General features: G+C 45.2%; 1 protein-coding gene across 1 annotated transcript in view; it reads right to left on the bottom strand.

Annotated features, from left to right (window-relative positions):
* The window catches only part of MSH5 (mutS homolog 5), a 360046-nt gene that overhangs the window by 250618 nt on the left and 93973 nt on the right, over nt 1-15455 (bottom strand). The window contains exon 5 of the mRNA XM_077460730.1: nt 6804-6925. Coding sequence (XP_077316856.1) covers nt 6804-6925 — 122 coding nt within the window. The remainder of the gene's footprint in view (nt 1-6803; nt 6926-15455) is intronic.

Raw genomic sequence — 15455 nt, forward strand, 5'->3', positions numbered from 1 at the left:
AAAGTGCACATCCATGCGGGTCCCATGCACGGATCAGGGTGCAGACAGACTGCGTTCTGATCTTTGCATTGGACCCACATGCATATACACTCCAGGAAGGGTGTAGAGGACCATGCATCTGGCTGCATGTCATATTAACAGGTTGCTCCTACGGAACACCTGGGAATCCCGGAAGACTAAAACACATTTGGAATACATATCTATGAACTGTTTTAACCTGAAGATTTGATTACAGGCACCAAGTGGTTCACTAGTTTTAGAGGCACCATAATGCTGCTGCTCAGATGATATATCAAATCTATAGCATAATGATCCATTGTTCAACACTAAAGCCATGTTCACATCTATCCATGCCTATTTTAGTACTTTTTCTTTTTTTTTTCTTCTGTTTTTATTAGTAATTGCAGCATATGAAAATTCACAGAAAATAAGATATGCATCATTATTAACAACACAGCATATAAATGTGATTGGCCTAATATCTACAGCGCTAAAAACAACGCCTGCAAAGCGCCCTGAAAGAGCAACTCCGAGGGCTTTCGCACTGGATTGGTGCATGACCGTCCTGCTAGCAGCATCTTTGGATAGGTGAAGGAGCGATGCATGGGGTAGCAGCAGCGCTTTGCGGTGGTTTTAACCCTTTCTCGGCCGCTAGCAGGGGGGGTAAAAACGCCCCGCTACCAGCTGATACCACCGCTAAAACGACTTATCCATCCATCCAGAAAGTGCACTATGCAGTGCAAATAAGAAAGGAATCCTCTCTCGGATGATTATTTGACCTAGTCCTAAATTGAGATGACTCTCATATGGAAATAAGACTTCTTGAGCTGGCGACCCCACCGATGCTCCCCGCCGCCCCCCCCCCCCTTCTTTTTTCCCTTTTTCCTAGAGACCCTTTGGGGTTGATTTACTAAAAACAAATAGACCCTGCACTTTGCAACTGTGTAGTTGCTCCAGAGCTTAGTAAATGAGGTAATGCTTCACCCAATCACGTGCAAGGAAAATAAAAACAGCATTTTTGCTTGCAAGTGAATGGATGATTAGTTTTTACTAATTTACTGAGCTCTGGAGAAACTGCACTTGTAGAATACAACTACCCTTTACCAAGAGCACATTCGATTTTCCTTTAGTAAATCAACCCCAGTGCGTATTTCTTCCTCTCATAATAAAAAGAAGAAAAAAAAAAAGCTACCCGATATGCGTGGACCTTTAATGCAGCTGCTTTGGGGCCCGGACACGATAGCCTTATACTATATGAGGTTTTGGTTTAACCCCCCCCCCCCCCCACCTCATGGTAGTTATGTGCCTGCCATTATGCGCTATCTTCTCAGTATCTACATGACAGATGTGTTCTATGTGACTTTCTTCACAATACAGGATATATGCACCGTGGATGCCACAGCCTTTAGGCAGTGAATTTTATTGGAAGGATATTGGCCTGTAGCTTCAATCCTGCATTTATACCTCTGTTTGTATTTGCTTTTTGGATCACCGGTAATGGTTATCATTAAGAACAAACTGTCGAGTTGTACTACATTGTTATTTTGCATACCTTAATGCGGTGTTCCACCCAAAAATGGAACTTCCGCTTTTCCAGTCCCCCCCCCTCCGGTGTCACATTTGGCACCTTTCAGGGGGAGGGGGAAGCAGATACCGGTCTAATCCAGGTATTTTCTTCCACTTCCGGCGAAAGATTGCTGCAGTATCCGCAGTAATCTACGCCAATACCGTCCCCTCCTCCATCTCCCCCGCTTTCTTTTGGGAGACACACAGGTCCCAGAAGACCACTCGGAATGCACAGCTCGCCTTGCGCATGCGCAGTAGGGAACCAGGCTGTGAAGCCACAAGGCTTCACTTCCCAATTCCCTTACTGAAAATGCCGGCTCCTGCACCCGGGAGCCGAGGGACAGATCGGCTTCTGGTGAGGACATCGCGGGTGCTCTGGACAGGTAAGTGTCCTAATAGTAAAAGTCAGCAGCTGCAGTATTTGTACCTGCTGACTTAAAAAAAAATTTTCTTTTTGGTGGAACTCGCTTTAAATAAAGAAAAAAAAAAAAAGGAATGGGATCCACCACCAGCAAGAAACAGTTCGCGTACGCCTCTTACCGAATGTGTAGGACCATAAGTTATGATGGTCATATACGCATTTATTAAAATAAGTCATCCAACGAAAAGCGATGTTCACTTGGCAACAGATCCCATTGTGTGGCTCAAAATGTTACAAAATAAAACTGCCATAGTGAAGCACATCAAACAAACTATTTTCTAAAAGTAGTAAGAAGTACCTTCACATGACTTGTATTCAGCACGGGTAATAAACAACACAGATTGGACTTCCACAATTCAGAGTTCCAGCAAGCTGTCGGCTCTTGTATCGCCACAAAGGGCAGCGAAGCGTGTGTGATGTCTCCCCAACGCAGTCAACAGATGTGTTGCATAGATTTAAAGCTGAACTCTTTTAGAGGAGATCTTGGAATAGTCCTTATTGCTGGCATGGTAGTCTGTCAGGACCACTCCTTGGCTACTATAAGGCCTTCAGCTCATCATTGCACAAATTTTCTTGCACGTTTGAGTTATATGAATTTTCATGTATGGATTTGAGTTTTTCTCTAAAGGTTGCTCTGTATGTACAATCACTGTTGCATATTTGCACTTTATGGCTGTGAATTTATGTTTACAGATTTATTAATTAGTGCTGCTTATCATTTGACAGTTGATTAAGTGACCGCTGTTACTTTGTGTTCCATCACTGAGCGCTGATTTTTCTATGATTTCTAAAATATGTTGCATCCAGTACTGCTTATTTGACAGAGAAATCCATATATTGACATGTACAATAGCTTTCAAATTCTAATTACATTGGATTTGACAACATTGCATTCACTAAATGAATGCCACATTACCACTGGAAGACAACTTAAATAGCAGTGGTTTGAAGACTGCAGCATATCATGGTATTCTCTCTGCTTAATGTTAGGGATGATAGGAGGGGAGGAGTGGCAATTCCACAACCGAGACTATACTTTCTGTCAGCTCAACTCCAGCACCTAGTGGGGGGTTAGACTCTAGGGGGTGAGAGCCCTAGCAATAAAATGGTGATTGAGGGAACACCCCACAACCTTCTTGTTGAGGTACTGGAGACTCATTTGTCCATAGGTGTCCCACTAGCGACTTAATGAGAAGAGTGTGGCAGGTAACAAAGTCGCTGATGGGATACCACGGGAGTGACTACACCACCCTATGGCACAATAAGAATTTGGTCGAAATAACAAGCATAGAAAAACCTCTGGAATGGGAAAATCAGGGAATTAGTAGGTTGACTCAACTATACAGAGGTAATTTTATGAAATCATTTGAAGACCTTAGGAGAGAATTTAATATCTCAAGTAGGGCGTTTTAGAAATACTTAGATCAGGCACAGAATTCAGGCCCAGTTCAGGTCCTTAACGATTGAAAGGGTAAAAACTTCTCTACTTCAAGAAATCATTGAACGAGTGCCAGTGGAAGGCCTGATTTTCAAATTATACGCTAAGTTCGGGGATAAAACTAAGTGGAAAAGGATCTGATAAGAGTAGAGAGGGGTGGGACAGAGATGTAGGGTCGATAACTCAGGAACAATGGGGGAAGACTCTAGAACAAGGGAGCATGGTCTCAATATCCCCCTCACAAAGGGCGTCTCATTTGCTCTTTATCTATAGAGCATATTACACTCCTCAAAAAATGTGTAAATTTGGCAGGATACCTAGGGACAAATGCCCCAGATGTAAATCACTAGGGGATCTTCTCCATATGGTATGGAAATGTCCAAAGCTTTTTAGATATTGGATAGAAATAGTTGAGAGGATAAATAGAATTTTTAAGACCACACTGAAGCCAGAGGCCAAGATCTGTCTTCTAGGAATTCTGGAAGAGGGTAGAATTCCATCGTTGACAAAGATTGCAGCATTAAGATGCTTATACCAGGCCAGGTGTTTAATAGCACTGGACTGAGCTGGGGTGGCACAGTGGTGTAGTGGTTGGCACTCTCACCTAGCAGTAAAAAGGGTCGCTGGTTCAAATCCCAACCACGACACTACCTGCCTGGAGTTTGCATGTTCTCCCTGTGCCTGCGTGGGTTTTCTCCGGGCACTCCGGTTTCCTCCCACACTCCAAAGACATGCAGGTAGGTTAATTGGCTTCTGTCCAAAATTGGCCCTAGTATATGAATGGGGACCTTAGATTGTGGGTGGACTCCTTGAGGGTAGGGACCAATGTGAGTGTGCAATGTACAGGGATAGGGACAATTGTAGACACTCACTTAGGTTGAACTGGATGGGCTGGTGTCTTTATTCAACCTTAGTAACTATGTAACTGGCAGGCTAAGACTCCCCCTTCCCCGGTGTCATGGGTTGAAGCCATTAGCTCTATGATTTGGTGCGAGAGGGTGATGTATGTTAAGCAAAATAATTTTAAGAAATTTGGGGGCCTATGGAGCCCTTGGCTGAATGAGATGGGCTGTCCCTTGAGGGGGGGTGCCGGCGGGGCAAACTGTTCCTCCGCCCTGTTGACGCCTCGCCCGTGAGGGTAGGGGGAGGGGGTCGGGTGGAAGGATGAGGGAAGAACTTCTTCTCCCCACTCCTTTTCGACCTGCCCTCCCAGGTATACCTTCTAGCTGGGTCGTGAACCCCCCCCCCCCCCTCCCCCTGTCTTAGCCGTTGTCTCTTTTCTCCCAATCAAACGAGGAACAACTCGATTGGAGTAAATCGGTACTCGCAGTGTGCATCTGCGGGGTGGGATGGGGCGGAGCTAGGGGGTAGATAAAGGGTAAGATAAAAACAATTATAACCTTGTCTGTTGCTTTCTCTTGGTAAACTACACATTATGGCTGTTATGTTTTATGAGAATGGATGTCAATTTGGTGTTTGAAATGTAATAAAAAGGGATTAAAATGAAAAAAAATTTTTAGGGGTGAGCTCAGGCATGTTCAGATCCTAGTCCAAATCCACTTGGGATATCCTGCCAGGAAGCTGTTCCTGCGTATCACCAATCATAAGCAGCCCAGGCATTCCCCAAACATGTATACAAGGGGTGTGCCTGTGGGGTGGGGAATGCCCCAGTCACTTGTGACAAGTGGGTGCAGTGACAGCTTCCTGACGAGATAGTTCAGACCGGTCCAGACTAGGATCTGAACACTTCTAAGCTCATCCCTACTTAACACAAGAGAAAACAAAGTGAACTGTAAGCAAACGTTTATCTGCAGCAGAGGATTAGGGCCCATTCCCTGCCAAGAAGGCCTATGCTGTATGGCAGAGGTGTGAAAATTTCAGGACTTGATGTAGAGAAACAAATATTTTGGCATGCCACACAGCTCTAATGTGTATTTAGCAGTTTGTCTGGAGCTTTAAAGTACATTGATTTCCCACTTATTCTGGAATAGCTGCACTTCTCTCTTCTGTTACCAAGTGGCTGGGTATCTGGTGACATTGGATAAGACAAGGGCATAGCAAGGACAGATTATGAATGAATGGGGTGTCTCAGCTAATGGGTAGCGATTTTCTTGGGTCCCTTGGCCTGGAGGTGTGTTATGTTGTCCCAGGCTGCTAGTCCGTAAGCCTTAGGCCTATCCTGGGGACATCTGGCTGCTAGGCTGTCTGAGGGCCTATCCAGAAGCAGGAGAGCAGCATATTGTTGGGACTGCGGGCTTGAAGTCCAACCAGAAGTAACGGTTCCACTGGCAAGAGAACCAGTCATGGTTGGAGGGGAAGCTGTCGCCACTAAGGGACCATCCTCCTTGTTACCAGAGACCACTGTGAGTGAGCTGAAGCCAGTACCAGGGCAGACTTCTTGGCAGCTGGGGACAGTGAAGAAGTGTGAAAACTTCAGCAAGTGCCAAGTCAGGGACCCAGCGGGACAGCAAAGGTAATGCTTGTGGAACATCAGTGAGTGCCAAGCCAGTGACTTAACGTGTCAGCAGGGGTGAAGCTTAAGGAGTGTCTGAGTGCCAATCCAGGGACCCAGCAAGGAAGCCGGGGTGACACTTGAGGAAGATACTGAGTGCTAACAGTTGAGGGGCTCAGGAGATCCAGTGGCTAGTGTATCTGAAGTCTGGTGAAAGGCTGGGAGCTCGTTGAGTGAAGACTCATAGTGAGTGAGTGTGGGGTAAGGAGAACTGTTCGTGTTGCAAATAGTTGAATACCAGTGATCCTACCTATACAGAAGTGGTGTCCGGCTGGAAGCCTTCACCTGTATAGCTGTCCACCTATAGAAGTCTTGGAGTCTGCGAATGTTTTTTTATTTTTGCACATATATATATATATATATATATATATTTGTTTGGAATGTTTTCTTGCACTAGTCACTTTAATCACTGATCACGTTTTGTCACGGGAATCAGAATTTATTCACAGATAGTTTATGTATTTATTGGTTAGCACTTTATGGATTAATTTATCTAGTTTATTGGTTTAAGGGAGCGCAGCACCATTTATTAGATTTTTCGCTATATGTTTCAGTGGTAGGGTTTATACCTCTGTCGGTGTTTGGCTGCAACCATATTTGAGGTTTAATAGATTTTATTTACGATAGCGCAGGGATACCTCTTTTATCATTTTAGTTTATTGTTTGCCAGTTCTACTAAATTCATGTGGCACTGCCAGGCTGAAACCTGTGTAATTGAAGTGTGGGTCAGAAGACGTGGCAACTTTACTCATTAAAAAATATGCATGCCTATAATCTGCAACAGATTTATAGCAAAACACATCTGGACAATATTGTGATCTTTATGCAGTGCGCATCTGGCAGTAGTACAATTTCTTAGGTCTCACCATAAGAGGGCAGTCAAAGGGAATGATAGAGGAGAGATGTATAATCTTCTCGGACTCAGTGAGGTTAGAAGGCAGCAATGAGAAATTTGTTGTGAGGATCCGTTGCTTACAGATAGGCAGTGCTGTGGATGATACAGACAGTAATTCATTATCAATATTGTCTCAATCCTAAACAGCAATCCAGTGTCATTCCTCATATACTACAACATTACAGGACAGGGGTATGGTCATTAGGAGGGAGCAACAGACATATATTGGTGCGCTTTTACAAAAATGAAAGCTAATGCAAGAGGATCTATGACCCACAGCAGTCACGTTTCATGGTTTGTTTTCATGATCATTTACGTTACCTTTTAACTTCATCCCAATGTTATTTAGCATACTATTTTTCAATATAAAACTAAGTGCATTCACATAAACAAGATTCTAATAGCAGTGGTGCTAAATTGCATAATATGAATAATATGACAAAATGACAATGTGCTAAAAATAATATACCATAAATAAAAAGCATCAAGTGAGAGGTAAAGAGAACAAAAGTCCATATAAAAAGACCATGTAGAAATAAAAATAAAGTGCCAAAGTTTGCCACAGGTGTAATTCAATGATCATTAACCACTTAAAGCGGTAGTAAACCCGCAATTTTTTTTTTTTTTTTTTAAAACCTGCAAAGCAAAAGGCATAATGAGCTAGTATGCACCGCATACTAGCTCATTATGAAATACTTACCTTAGAACGAGGCCCCGACATCTCGCCCGATCCACGCCGAGGGAGCCGACATGCTCCCTCGGCGTCTCTTCCGGGTATCGCGGCTCCGGCGCTGTGAGTGGCCGGAGCCGCGATATCGTCACTCCCGCGCATGCGCGCGGGAGATTTAAATCCGGCCGGACGAGCGCTGCCGGATTTTCACGGAGAGAACCCCCTTGTGCGCATGCGTCGCTGCAGTCAGCGGCGCATACCGAGGGGAATATCTCCTAAACCGTACAGGTTTAGGAGATATTTTTTTTACCTACAGGTAAGCCTTATTATAGGCTTTCCTGTAGGTAAAAGTTAAAAAAGTGGGTATACAACCACTTTAAATACCAGGCACTTTCTCCCCTTCCTGCCCAGGACAATTTTCAGCTTTCAGTGCTGTCGCACTTTGAATGACAACTGCGTGGTCATGCAACACTGTACCCAAACTAAATTTTTATCATTTTCTTCCTACAAATAGAGCTTTCTTTTGGTAGTATTTGATCACCACTGGGGTTTTAATATTTTTTTTCTAAACAAACTAAAAAAGACCAATATTTTTGAAAAAAAAAATAGTTTTTCTTTGTTTCGGTTAAAAAAATGTTGTTTTCTCCTTCACTGATGGGCACCAATGAGGAGGCACTGATATGTAGAATTTATGGGCACTGATAGGCTGCACTGATGGTGAGGTACTGTACTGTAGGACATTGGCACCTTATTGGGCACTGACAGACGATCCTGAGGGGGCACCTTTTTGGCAGCTGTGCATAGTTGGCAACATTGTAAAAAAAAAAATTTGGAAACTTTTTTGGCAGTAGGCGGAGTTGTATTATAATTAGGGATCGGGGCATGCGGTTATAGGTGTGGCATAGGAAAAGGTGAAAATGCGGTGCGCACAGCACGCCACAGCAAAATATGGGGGTGGTTTATGTAAATAGTGGGCGTGGCTTACATGGGCATGGCTCAAATGGGTGTGGTTAGAGTCTGACATGAATGCGGGATGGAGGGGGGTGGGGTAGAGGGACAGCAGCCCCCGATCCTACACCACAATAGCAATATATGTGTTTTCCAGAGTTTGACAAGCAGCAGATAAAGATACTCCAAATACCTGGTGTTAGCGCTTCAATCATCCCGGCGCCATGATTGTTATGGTGTCAGGATGATTGAAGCGCATTATTTCTATTATTACATTGTAATATAAAATGAAATCATTCAACTCACCATAATGCAGAATCAGTGGGAGCCCTGAGCGCGTCACTAGCCACGTTGCCTGCCACCAGATGCCATCAGGTGCCCCATCAGAGCAGCCTTCCTCACATCAGGTGCCCCATCAGAGCAGCCTTCCTCACATCAAGTGCCCCATCAGAGCAGCCTTCCTCACATCAGGTGCCCCATCAGAGCAGCCTTCCTCACATCAGGTGCCCCATCAGAGCAGCCTTCCTCGCATCAGGTGCCCCATCAGAGCAGCCTTCCTCACATCAGGTGCCCCATCAGAGCACCCTTCCTCACATCAGGTGCCCCATCAGAGCAGCCTTCCTCACATCTGTCTCCATCAGCGGAGCCCCTCCTTACATCTGGTGTCCCCATCAGTCCTCCTAACATCTGGTGCCCCTCTTACATCCAGACCGGCCCCCTCTGACATCCAGACCGGCCCCCCAACATCCAGACTGTGACTGGCCCCTGACATCCAGACTCACTGGCCCCCGACATCCTCCAGACACCATCGTTGCCGCATGGAAAGACTTTAAACTGCGGCGCTGCCCACCTTCCATGCACTTCACAGACACTGGCAGCAGGGGTGGGCGGCATCGCAGCATCTCTATTGAAGACCAGCTTCTAGTCTTCTTTAAAATGGCGGCCCGTGGAGACACTGTCTCCAACGGCCACGGACCTCTAGCGGGCGGTGAAAAAACAACGGGGACAAATCGAATTTCCCGGGACAAAATTAAATCGGGACAAAGGTCCTTTATTCCCGGGAAATTCGGGACAGTTGGCAACTATGGCTATGTTAGTACATCTGATGGGGCTGTGCAAATAATCAATGTGCCGATTATCAGCACAGACCCCCCCCCCCCCCCCCCCCCTCTGACAGGAAGAGCCGCCAATCAGCTCTCCCTGTCAGCGTAAACCGAGGAATGCCATTTACCAGAACTTACTGGTTCATGCTATAATCGGCTATGATTGGTCATGCCGCACTCGCCAAGCTGCGTGCCCCCGCACGTTCCAGCATGTTAGACTGCTGGGCGTCATATGACGCCCAGTCAGGATAACAGAACCACTTCCCGGCTGTCATTCTGCTATAGGCAGAAAAGTGGTTAAGTACATGAAAACATCAAATCTTCACACCGCGAGTGCATGCCACCACTCCCTCATCAGGTTTGAACTCACTGAATCTATTTGCTTCACGTTCTCATGTTTGGCAACCGTGCTGTCAACCCCAAAGGATTAATAATCATCCATGGCAATCTCCATCTCAATAGGAATGGGTCAAACAGTTGAAAAATCTCCAATCATGTGGTAAGTTTTGCCTGTCTGCTGGCTCTCTTTCCACAACTTCAAGAGCACGTAAGTATACCACGCTCGTGGACAATTTACAATTAGTTTAAAATTAAACTAACCCTACTGTTGACCCTCCTGCTCACCCCCATCATTGCTGCTACCATAGAAGTATTACAAAGTCCCCTCACTACAATTGCCAGTGTTTTTTTTAGAGCACATATCTTGGGATTAGATATTTTTCAATATTGTGCCTGAACTATGTAGTGTAAAGTGGTTTTAGAGGCAGAAGTTTTTTTTTTTTTTTTTTTAAACTTCTGTGTTCAGCTCTCGCCCAGCCCCCCTTATACTTACCTGAGCTAGAACCTCAAATTATGTTGATCCAGCACTGTGCATGAGAGCAGCATCGCTCTCTCTCTCTCCTTACTGGCTCAAATGCAGCAGCAGGAGCCAATGTCAATCACAGCCAGTAAGGAAAAAGTAGGGGGCAGGGCGAGCCACACCATGTGTGTGTTAATGGACACAAAGAGTACAGCTTGGGAGCAAGCCTGCATGAGAGTCCCCATAGCAAGCGGCTTGTCATGGAGGCACTCAGCAGGGGGGGAGGAGCCAAGAGCACCGGCTGGGGACCAGAGAAGAGGACAAGGGCTGCTCAGTGCAAAGCCATTGCACAGAGCGTGTAAGTATACCACGCTTGTTATTTAAAAAAAAAATACAATTTACAATTAGTTTAAAATTAAACTAACCCTACTGTTGACTCTCCTGCTCACCCCCATCATTGCTGCTACCATAGAAGTATTACCAAGTCCCCTCACTACACTTGCCTGTTGGCTGGCCCAGGCTCCCTGGTAGCCTGCTATTTCTGGGCCTGAACTGTATAAGGTAAGGCAGAGGCACTGAATTAGAAGGGAGTGGAGGAGGTGAACTTTTGTAATGGGCTTAGGTTTACCCCTCTCCTATGAATTAAAAAATTACTTTCTTCATATTTTTTAACACCTCAAATTCTGTCCAGTCCTGTGGTGTCAAAGAATAGCTTCAATTATGTCAGTGGGCAATCCTTAAAGTATAACTAAAGGCAAATAGTTTTTTCCGTTTTGGATAGACGGGATAGGGATTAGGACCCCTGTCAGTTTTTATCGCTGTCTGTGTCCCCGTTAGGGAGATTCATCCTCTTTATTTGTCCTGTTTATCTTTATCAGTGAAAGTAAATCACATATTTTGGGTTGTCCCCAGAAAAAATAGGGGGAAATCTTCCAATGGGGACACTAGTTCTAGTGACCTTGGGGTCCCCAAGAGATTTCCTTAATTTTCAGGTATTTCCTCTCACTTCCTGTCTGGCTATGAGACAGGAAGTGAAGGGAAATCTCCCCATTGGGACAAAGATGGCAAAAATAAACCTTATAGGGGTTATAACCTTGCCTTACGTTATTCAAAATGAAAAAAAAAAAGTTTTGCCTATAGTTCTACTTTAATACTGCACTGCTTAATGTTGCTCGTGTAATGATGTGCGAGACTTGTTCAGTGTAGCGGTACTGTGAACCCAGGGTCAAATGATATCACCCTGTCAAAAGGTGTGTGTCAATGATAGCCTGGATTTACAGGAAGTCACTTAAAGTGAGAACAAGCCCACTGAAGTGGCTGGCCTCAGGCGATACACATTTGTGAATTCAATTCTCCTCCATATGATTATTATACAGGATTTATATAGTGACAACAATTTGTGCAGCACTTTACAACTACAGTAAAGTGAGTACACCCCTTACATTTTATCATATCTTTACATGTGACAACACTGAAGAAATGACACTGTGCTACAATCTAAAGTAGTGAGTTTACAGCTTCCATAACAGTGTACATTTGCTGTCCCCTCAAAGTAGCTCATCACAGCCATTAATGTCTAAACCACTGGCAAAAAAAGTAAGTACATCCTTAAGTGAAAATGTCCAAATTGGACACAATTAGCCATTTTACCTCCCTGGTGTCATGTGTCGTTAGTGTTACAAAGTCTCAGGTGTAAATGGGGAGCAGGCGTGTTAAAGTTGGTGTTATCGCTCTCACTCTCTCATACTGGTCACTGGAAGTTTAACTGTAGCACTACATAAAGATGACCTAAACTATAAGAAGATTGCCAAGACCCTGAAACTGAACTGCAGCATGGTGGCCAAGACCATACAGCGGTTTAACAGGACAGGTTGCACTCAGAACAGGCCTTGCCATGGTTGGCCAAAGTAATGAGTGCACATGCTCAGTGTCATATCCAGAGGTTCTCTTTGGGAAATAGATGTATGAGTGCTGCCAGCATTCTTGCAGAGGTTGAAGGGGTGGGGTCACTGACAGAAGTGACTCTTGAAGATAGCAGTCAGGAACCAACCTAAGTGCTATAGACTGAAGCAAGTACATTGTAAGAGAACCATTAGAATACGTCATGTGCACGGGCGACTGCAGATGCCTATAGGCACCAATGCGCAACGGACTTTGTGCACGCGCAGGAGTGCGTCCCTAGAGTCAATTGCCGCCAGACGGCCTATCTAAAGGGTGTCCTGAACACTAATTAATGTAGACTGGTCTTCAGCTGTTCCCTGATACCCTCAATCCTGCTGTTATCCTGCTTGATACCTGTTGCTGAACTTGCCTTTCCTTGACCCTGCTTCTGGACTCTGTTATATTCCTGATCCCAGCTTCCCATTTGACCTTGCTTCTGCCCAATGCCTTGGTACCTTGCTGCCCGCCTGCTACCGAACCCAGCTATCCTAGTGACCTCTCTCCTCTACCCTGCTTGGCTCAACCCTGCTATCCGAGACTCTGCGACTACGGCCCTGTGACCAGCTGCTACTTCCTGTTGAAAGCCTGCCAGAAACACTGCATCGCCTGATGTCCCAGTTCCGCAGTCCAAGCAGAGTGCCTCTTTAAACTCATATTCCTCCTGTCCCTCTGCTCCCTCTGTTCCACTCTCAGCGGGACCTGGGCTGGATATACAAGAGAGGCCGACCTCGTCATTTCAGTCTCCCTTCAGATACGTGATAGTACCAGTCAGTCAATGATGGCATCTGAAAGGAAGCTCTCTCTTCTGACAACCCTCTGCCGGACTGTTACCGCACATTCTCATGCAGTGCAAGGGTTGCATATGGACTTTTCTCAATTAGACAACCAACTGCAGCCTGTATCCAGCTTGGCTTCCACCTCCGAGTATTCAAGAGTCAAGGATTCCGCTGCTCTAACCATGACTTGTATCCAACGTTGAACTATCTTGTCCCCCTTAGCCCAGAGTACCATTGTCTGAATGTTTTTCTGGTGACCGTAGAAAATTCAGGACTTTTCAGAATGCCTGTGAACATTATTTTTCTCTGCTGCCTCACACATTTTCTACTTAGGAAGTGAAGGTGGGGTTCCTCATCTCTCTGCTATTGGAGGAACCCCAGGCCTGGGCACACCAGCTTCGGGAGCGACGTGACCCTATCCTGGCTTCAGTAAACTCCTTTTTCACTGCAATGGCTCAACTGTATGCTGATCCTTTCCGTCACCAGACTGCTGAAACCACGCTGAGCCACTTGCAACAGAGCTCAAGGCCTGTGGAGGATTATGTATCAGACTTTTGATTGTGGAGTGCCGATACCAAGTGGAATAACTCAGCATTACGTTTCCAATTTCGTTTCAGCCTGTCTGAAGCTATCAAAGATGAACTTACCAGGGTGGGAACACCCACCTCCCTGAATGACTTAATTCATCTCTATATAGATTGAGCACCGCCTGCACAAAAGACAGTCCGAAAGAGCTGGGAACCTCCATCTAATGCCTGCTCGTTCCGGGGCCCCATTATCATGCCTAAGAACGCCACTGACATCAAGAATGTGCCACATGCCAGTTTTCCTAGATCTCCTCTTTCCTAACAAGAACGGTCTCAAAGTCGCTGTAACAGTCTGTTTCTACTGTGGCAATGAAGGACACTTTCTACGTACTTGTCCTCAAAGACACTGTAGGAGACCCTCTCCTCCACCTCATACTGTTGCTGCACTAAGTCCCGGCCAAAACCACACCTTACTGCCAGTCTCCTTTCAGCTGGAAGAAAAGACTCTCACTGTTTCTGCCATTGTAGGGCGGCACAGTGGTGTAGTGGTTAGCACTCTCAACAGTAAAAAGGGTCACTGGTTTGAATCCCAACCACGACACTACCTGCCTGGAGTTTGCATGTTCTCCCTTGTGCCTGCGTGGGTTTCCTCTGGGTACTCCGGTTTCCTCCCACAATCCAAAGACATGCAGGTAGGTTAATTGGTTTCTGTGGGCTCCTTGAGGGTAGGGACTGATGTGAGTGTGCAGTCTACAGGGATAGGGACAATTGTAGATACTCACTCAGGTTGAACTGGGTGGACTGGTGTCTTTATTCAACCTTACTATGTAACTATTGTGGACTCTGGGGCCTGTAGTTATTTTGTGGACTCTTCCTTCGCAGCCATGCATGAACTGCCCCTGGGTGCCAAAAAAGAAACAGCTCAGTTCACCTGGCAGGTGGTTCAGGCATCAAATCTGGACCTGTCACTCTAGAGACTGCACCTATCTTGTGTCTTACAGCTTTTGGGCATGAGGAATTCTTACGTTTGGATATCATTGCATCCCCTCAGTTCCCTGTTATCCTTGGGCAATCCTGGTTGAAGGCTCATAACCCCCTCATCAATTTGTTCGCTGGGGAAGTGTCTTTCCATTCCGACTATTGCAGGAAATTCTTCTCCTTCCTACACTCAGTTCTGCAGAACCACTCCTCTGCATCAACGTGGACTCTGAAACTGCTAAACGTGTGCCTTCTGTCTATCATAAGTATCTGGATGTTTTCAACATAAAGAATGCCAACACTCTTCCCCCTCACAGACCTTACGATTGTCCTATCCAACTTTTACCTGCCACAGAAATCCCCTTTAGAAGAATCTACCCACTCTCTGAACTTGATCTAGAGGAGTTACGAAAATACATTGATGAGAATCTTGACAAAGGATTTATCTGGCCATCTTCATAACCTGCTGGAGCTTCTCATGCATATTCTTTGTTAATACATATTATAGAACATACAGTATCTCAAAAAAGTGAGTACACCCCTCACATTTTTGTAAATATTTTATTATATCTTTTCATGTGACAACACTGAAGAAATTACACTTTGCTACAATGTAAAGTAGTGAGTGTACAGGCTGTATAAGTGTAAATGTGCTGCCCCCTCAAAATAACTCTAAAACACAGCCATTAACGTCTAAACCGCTGGCATCAAAAGTGAGTACTCACTTTTGTCAGATACTGTATGTTTACAACCCTGATAGCATATATAAAAGTACAGACACCCAAGGGCACCTGCACATACTTGCATCAGTTTGTTCCACCTTTTCTATGGTTGAATGCTGGTCTTTATAAAACAGACAAAACTCTGACGCATCTAAGTAG

The sequence above is a fragment of the Lithobates pipiens genome, unplaced genomic scaffold (assembly GCF_037356315.1).
Source record: "Lithobates pipiens isolate NorthernLeopardFrog02 unplaced genomic scaffold, aLitPip1_a1.2 Scaffold_1, whole genome shotgun sequence".
Lineage (NCBI taxonomy): Eukaryota > Metazoa > Chordata > Amphibia > Anura > Ranidae > Lithobates > Lithobates pipiens.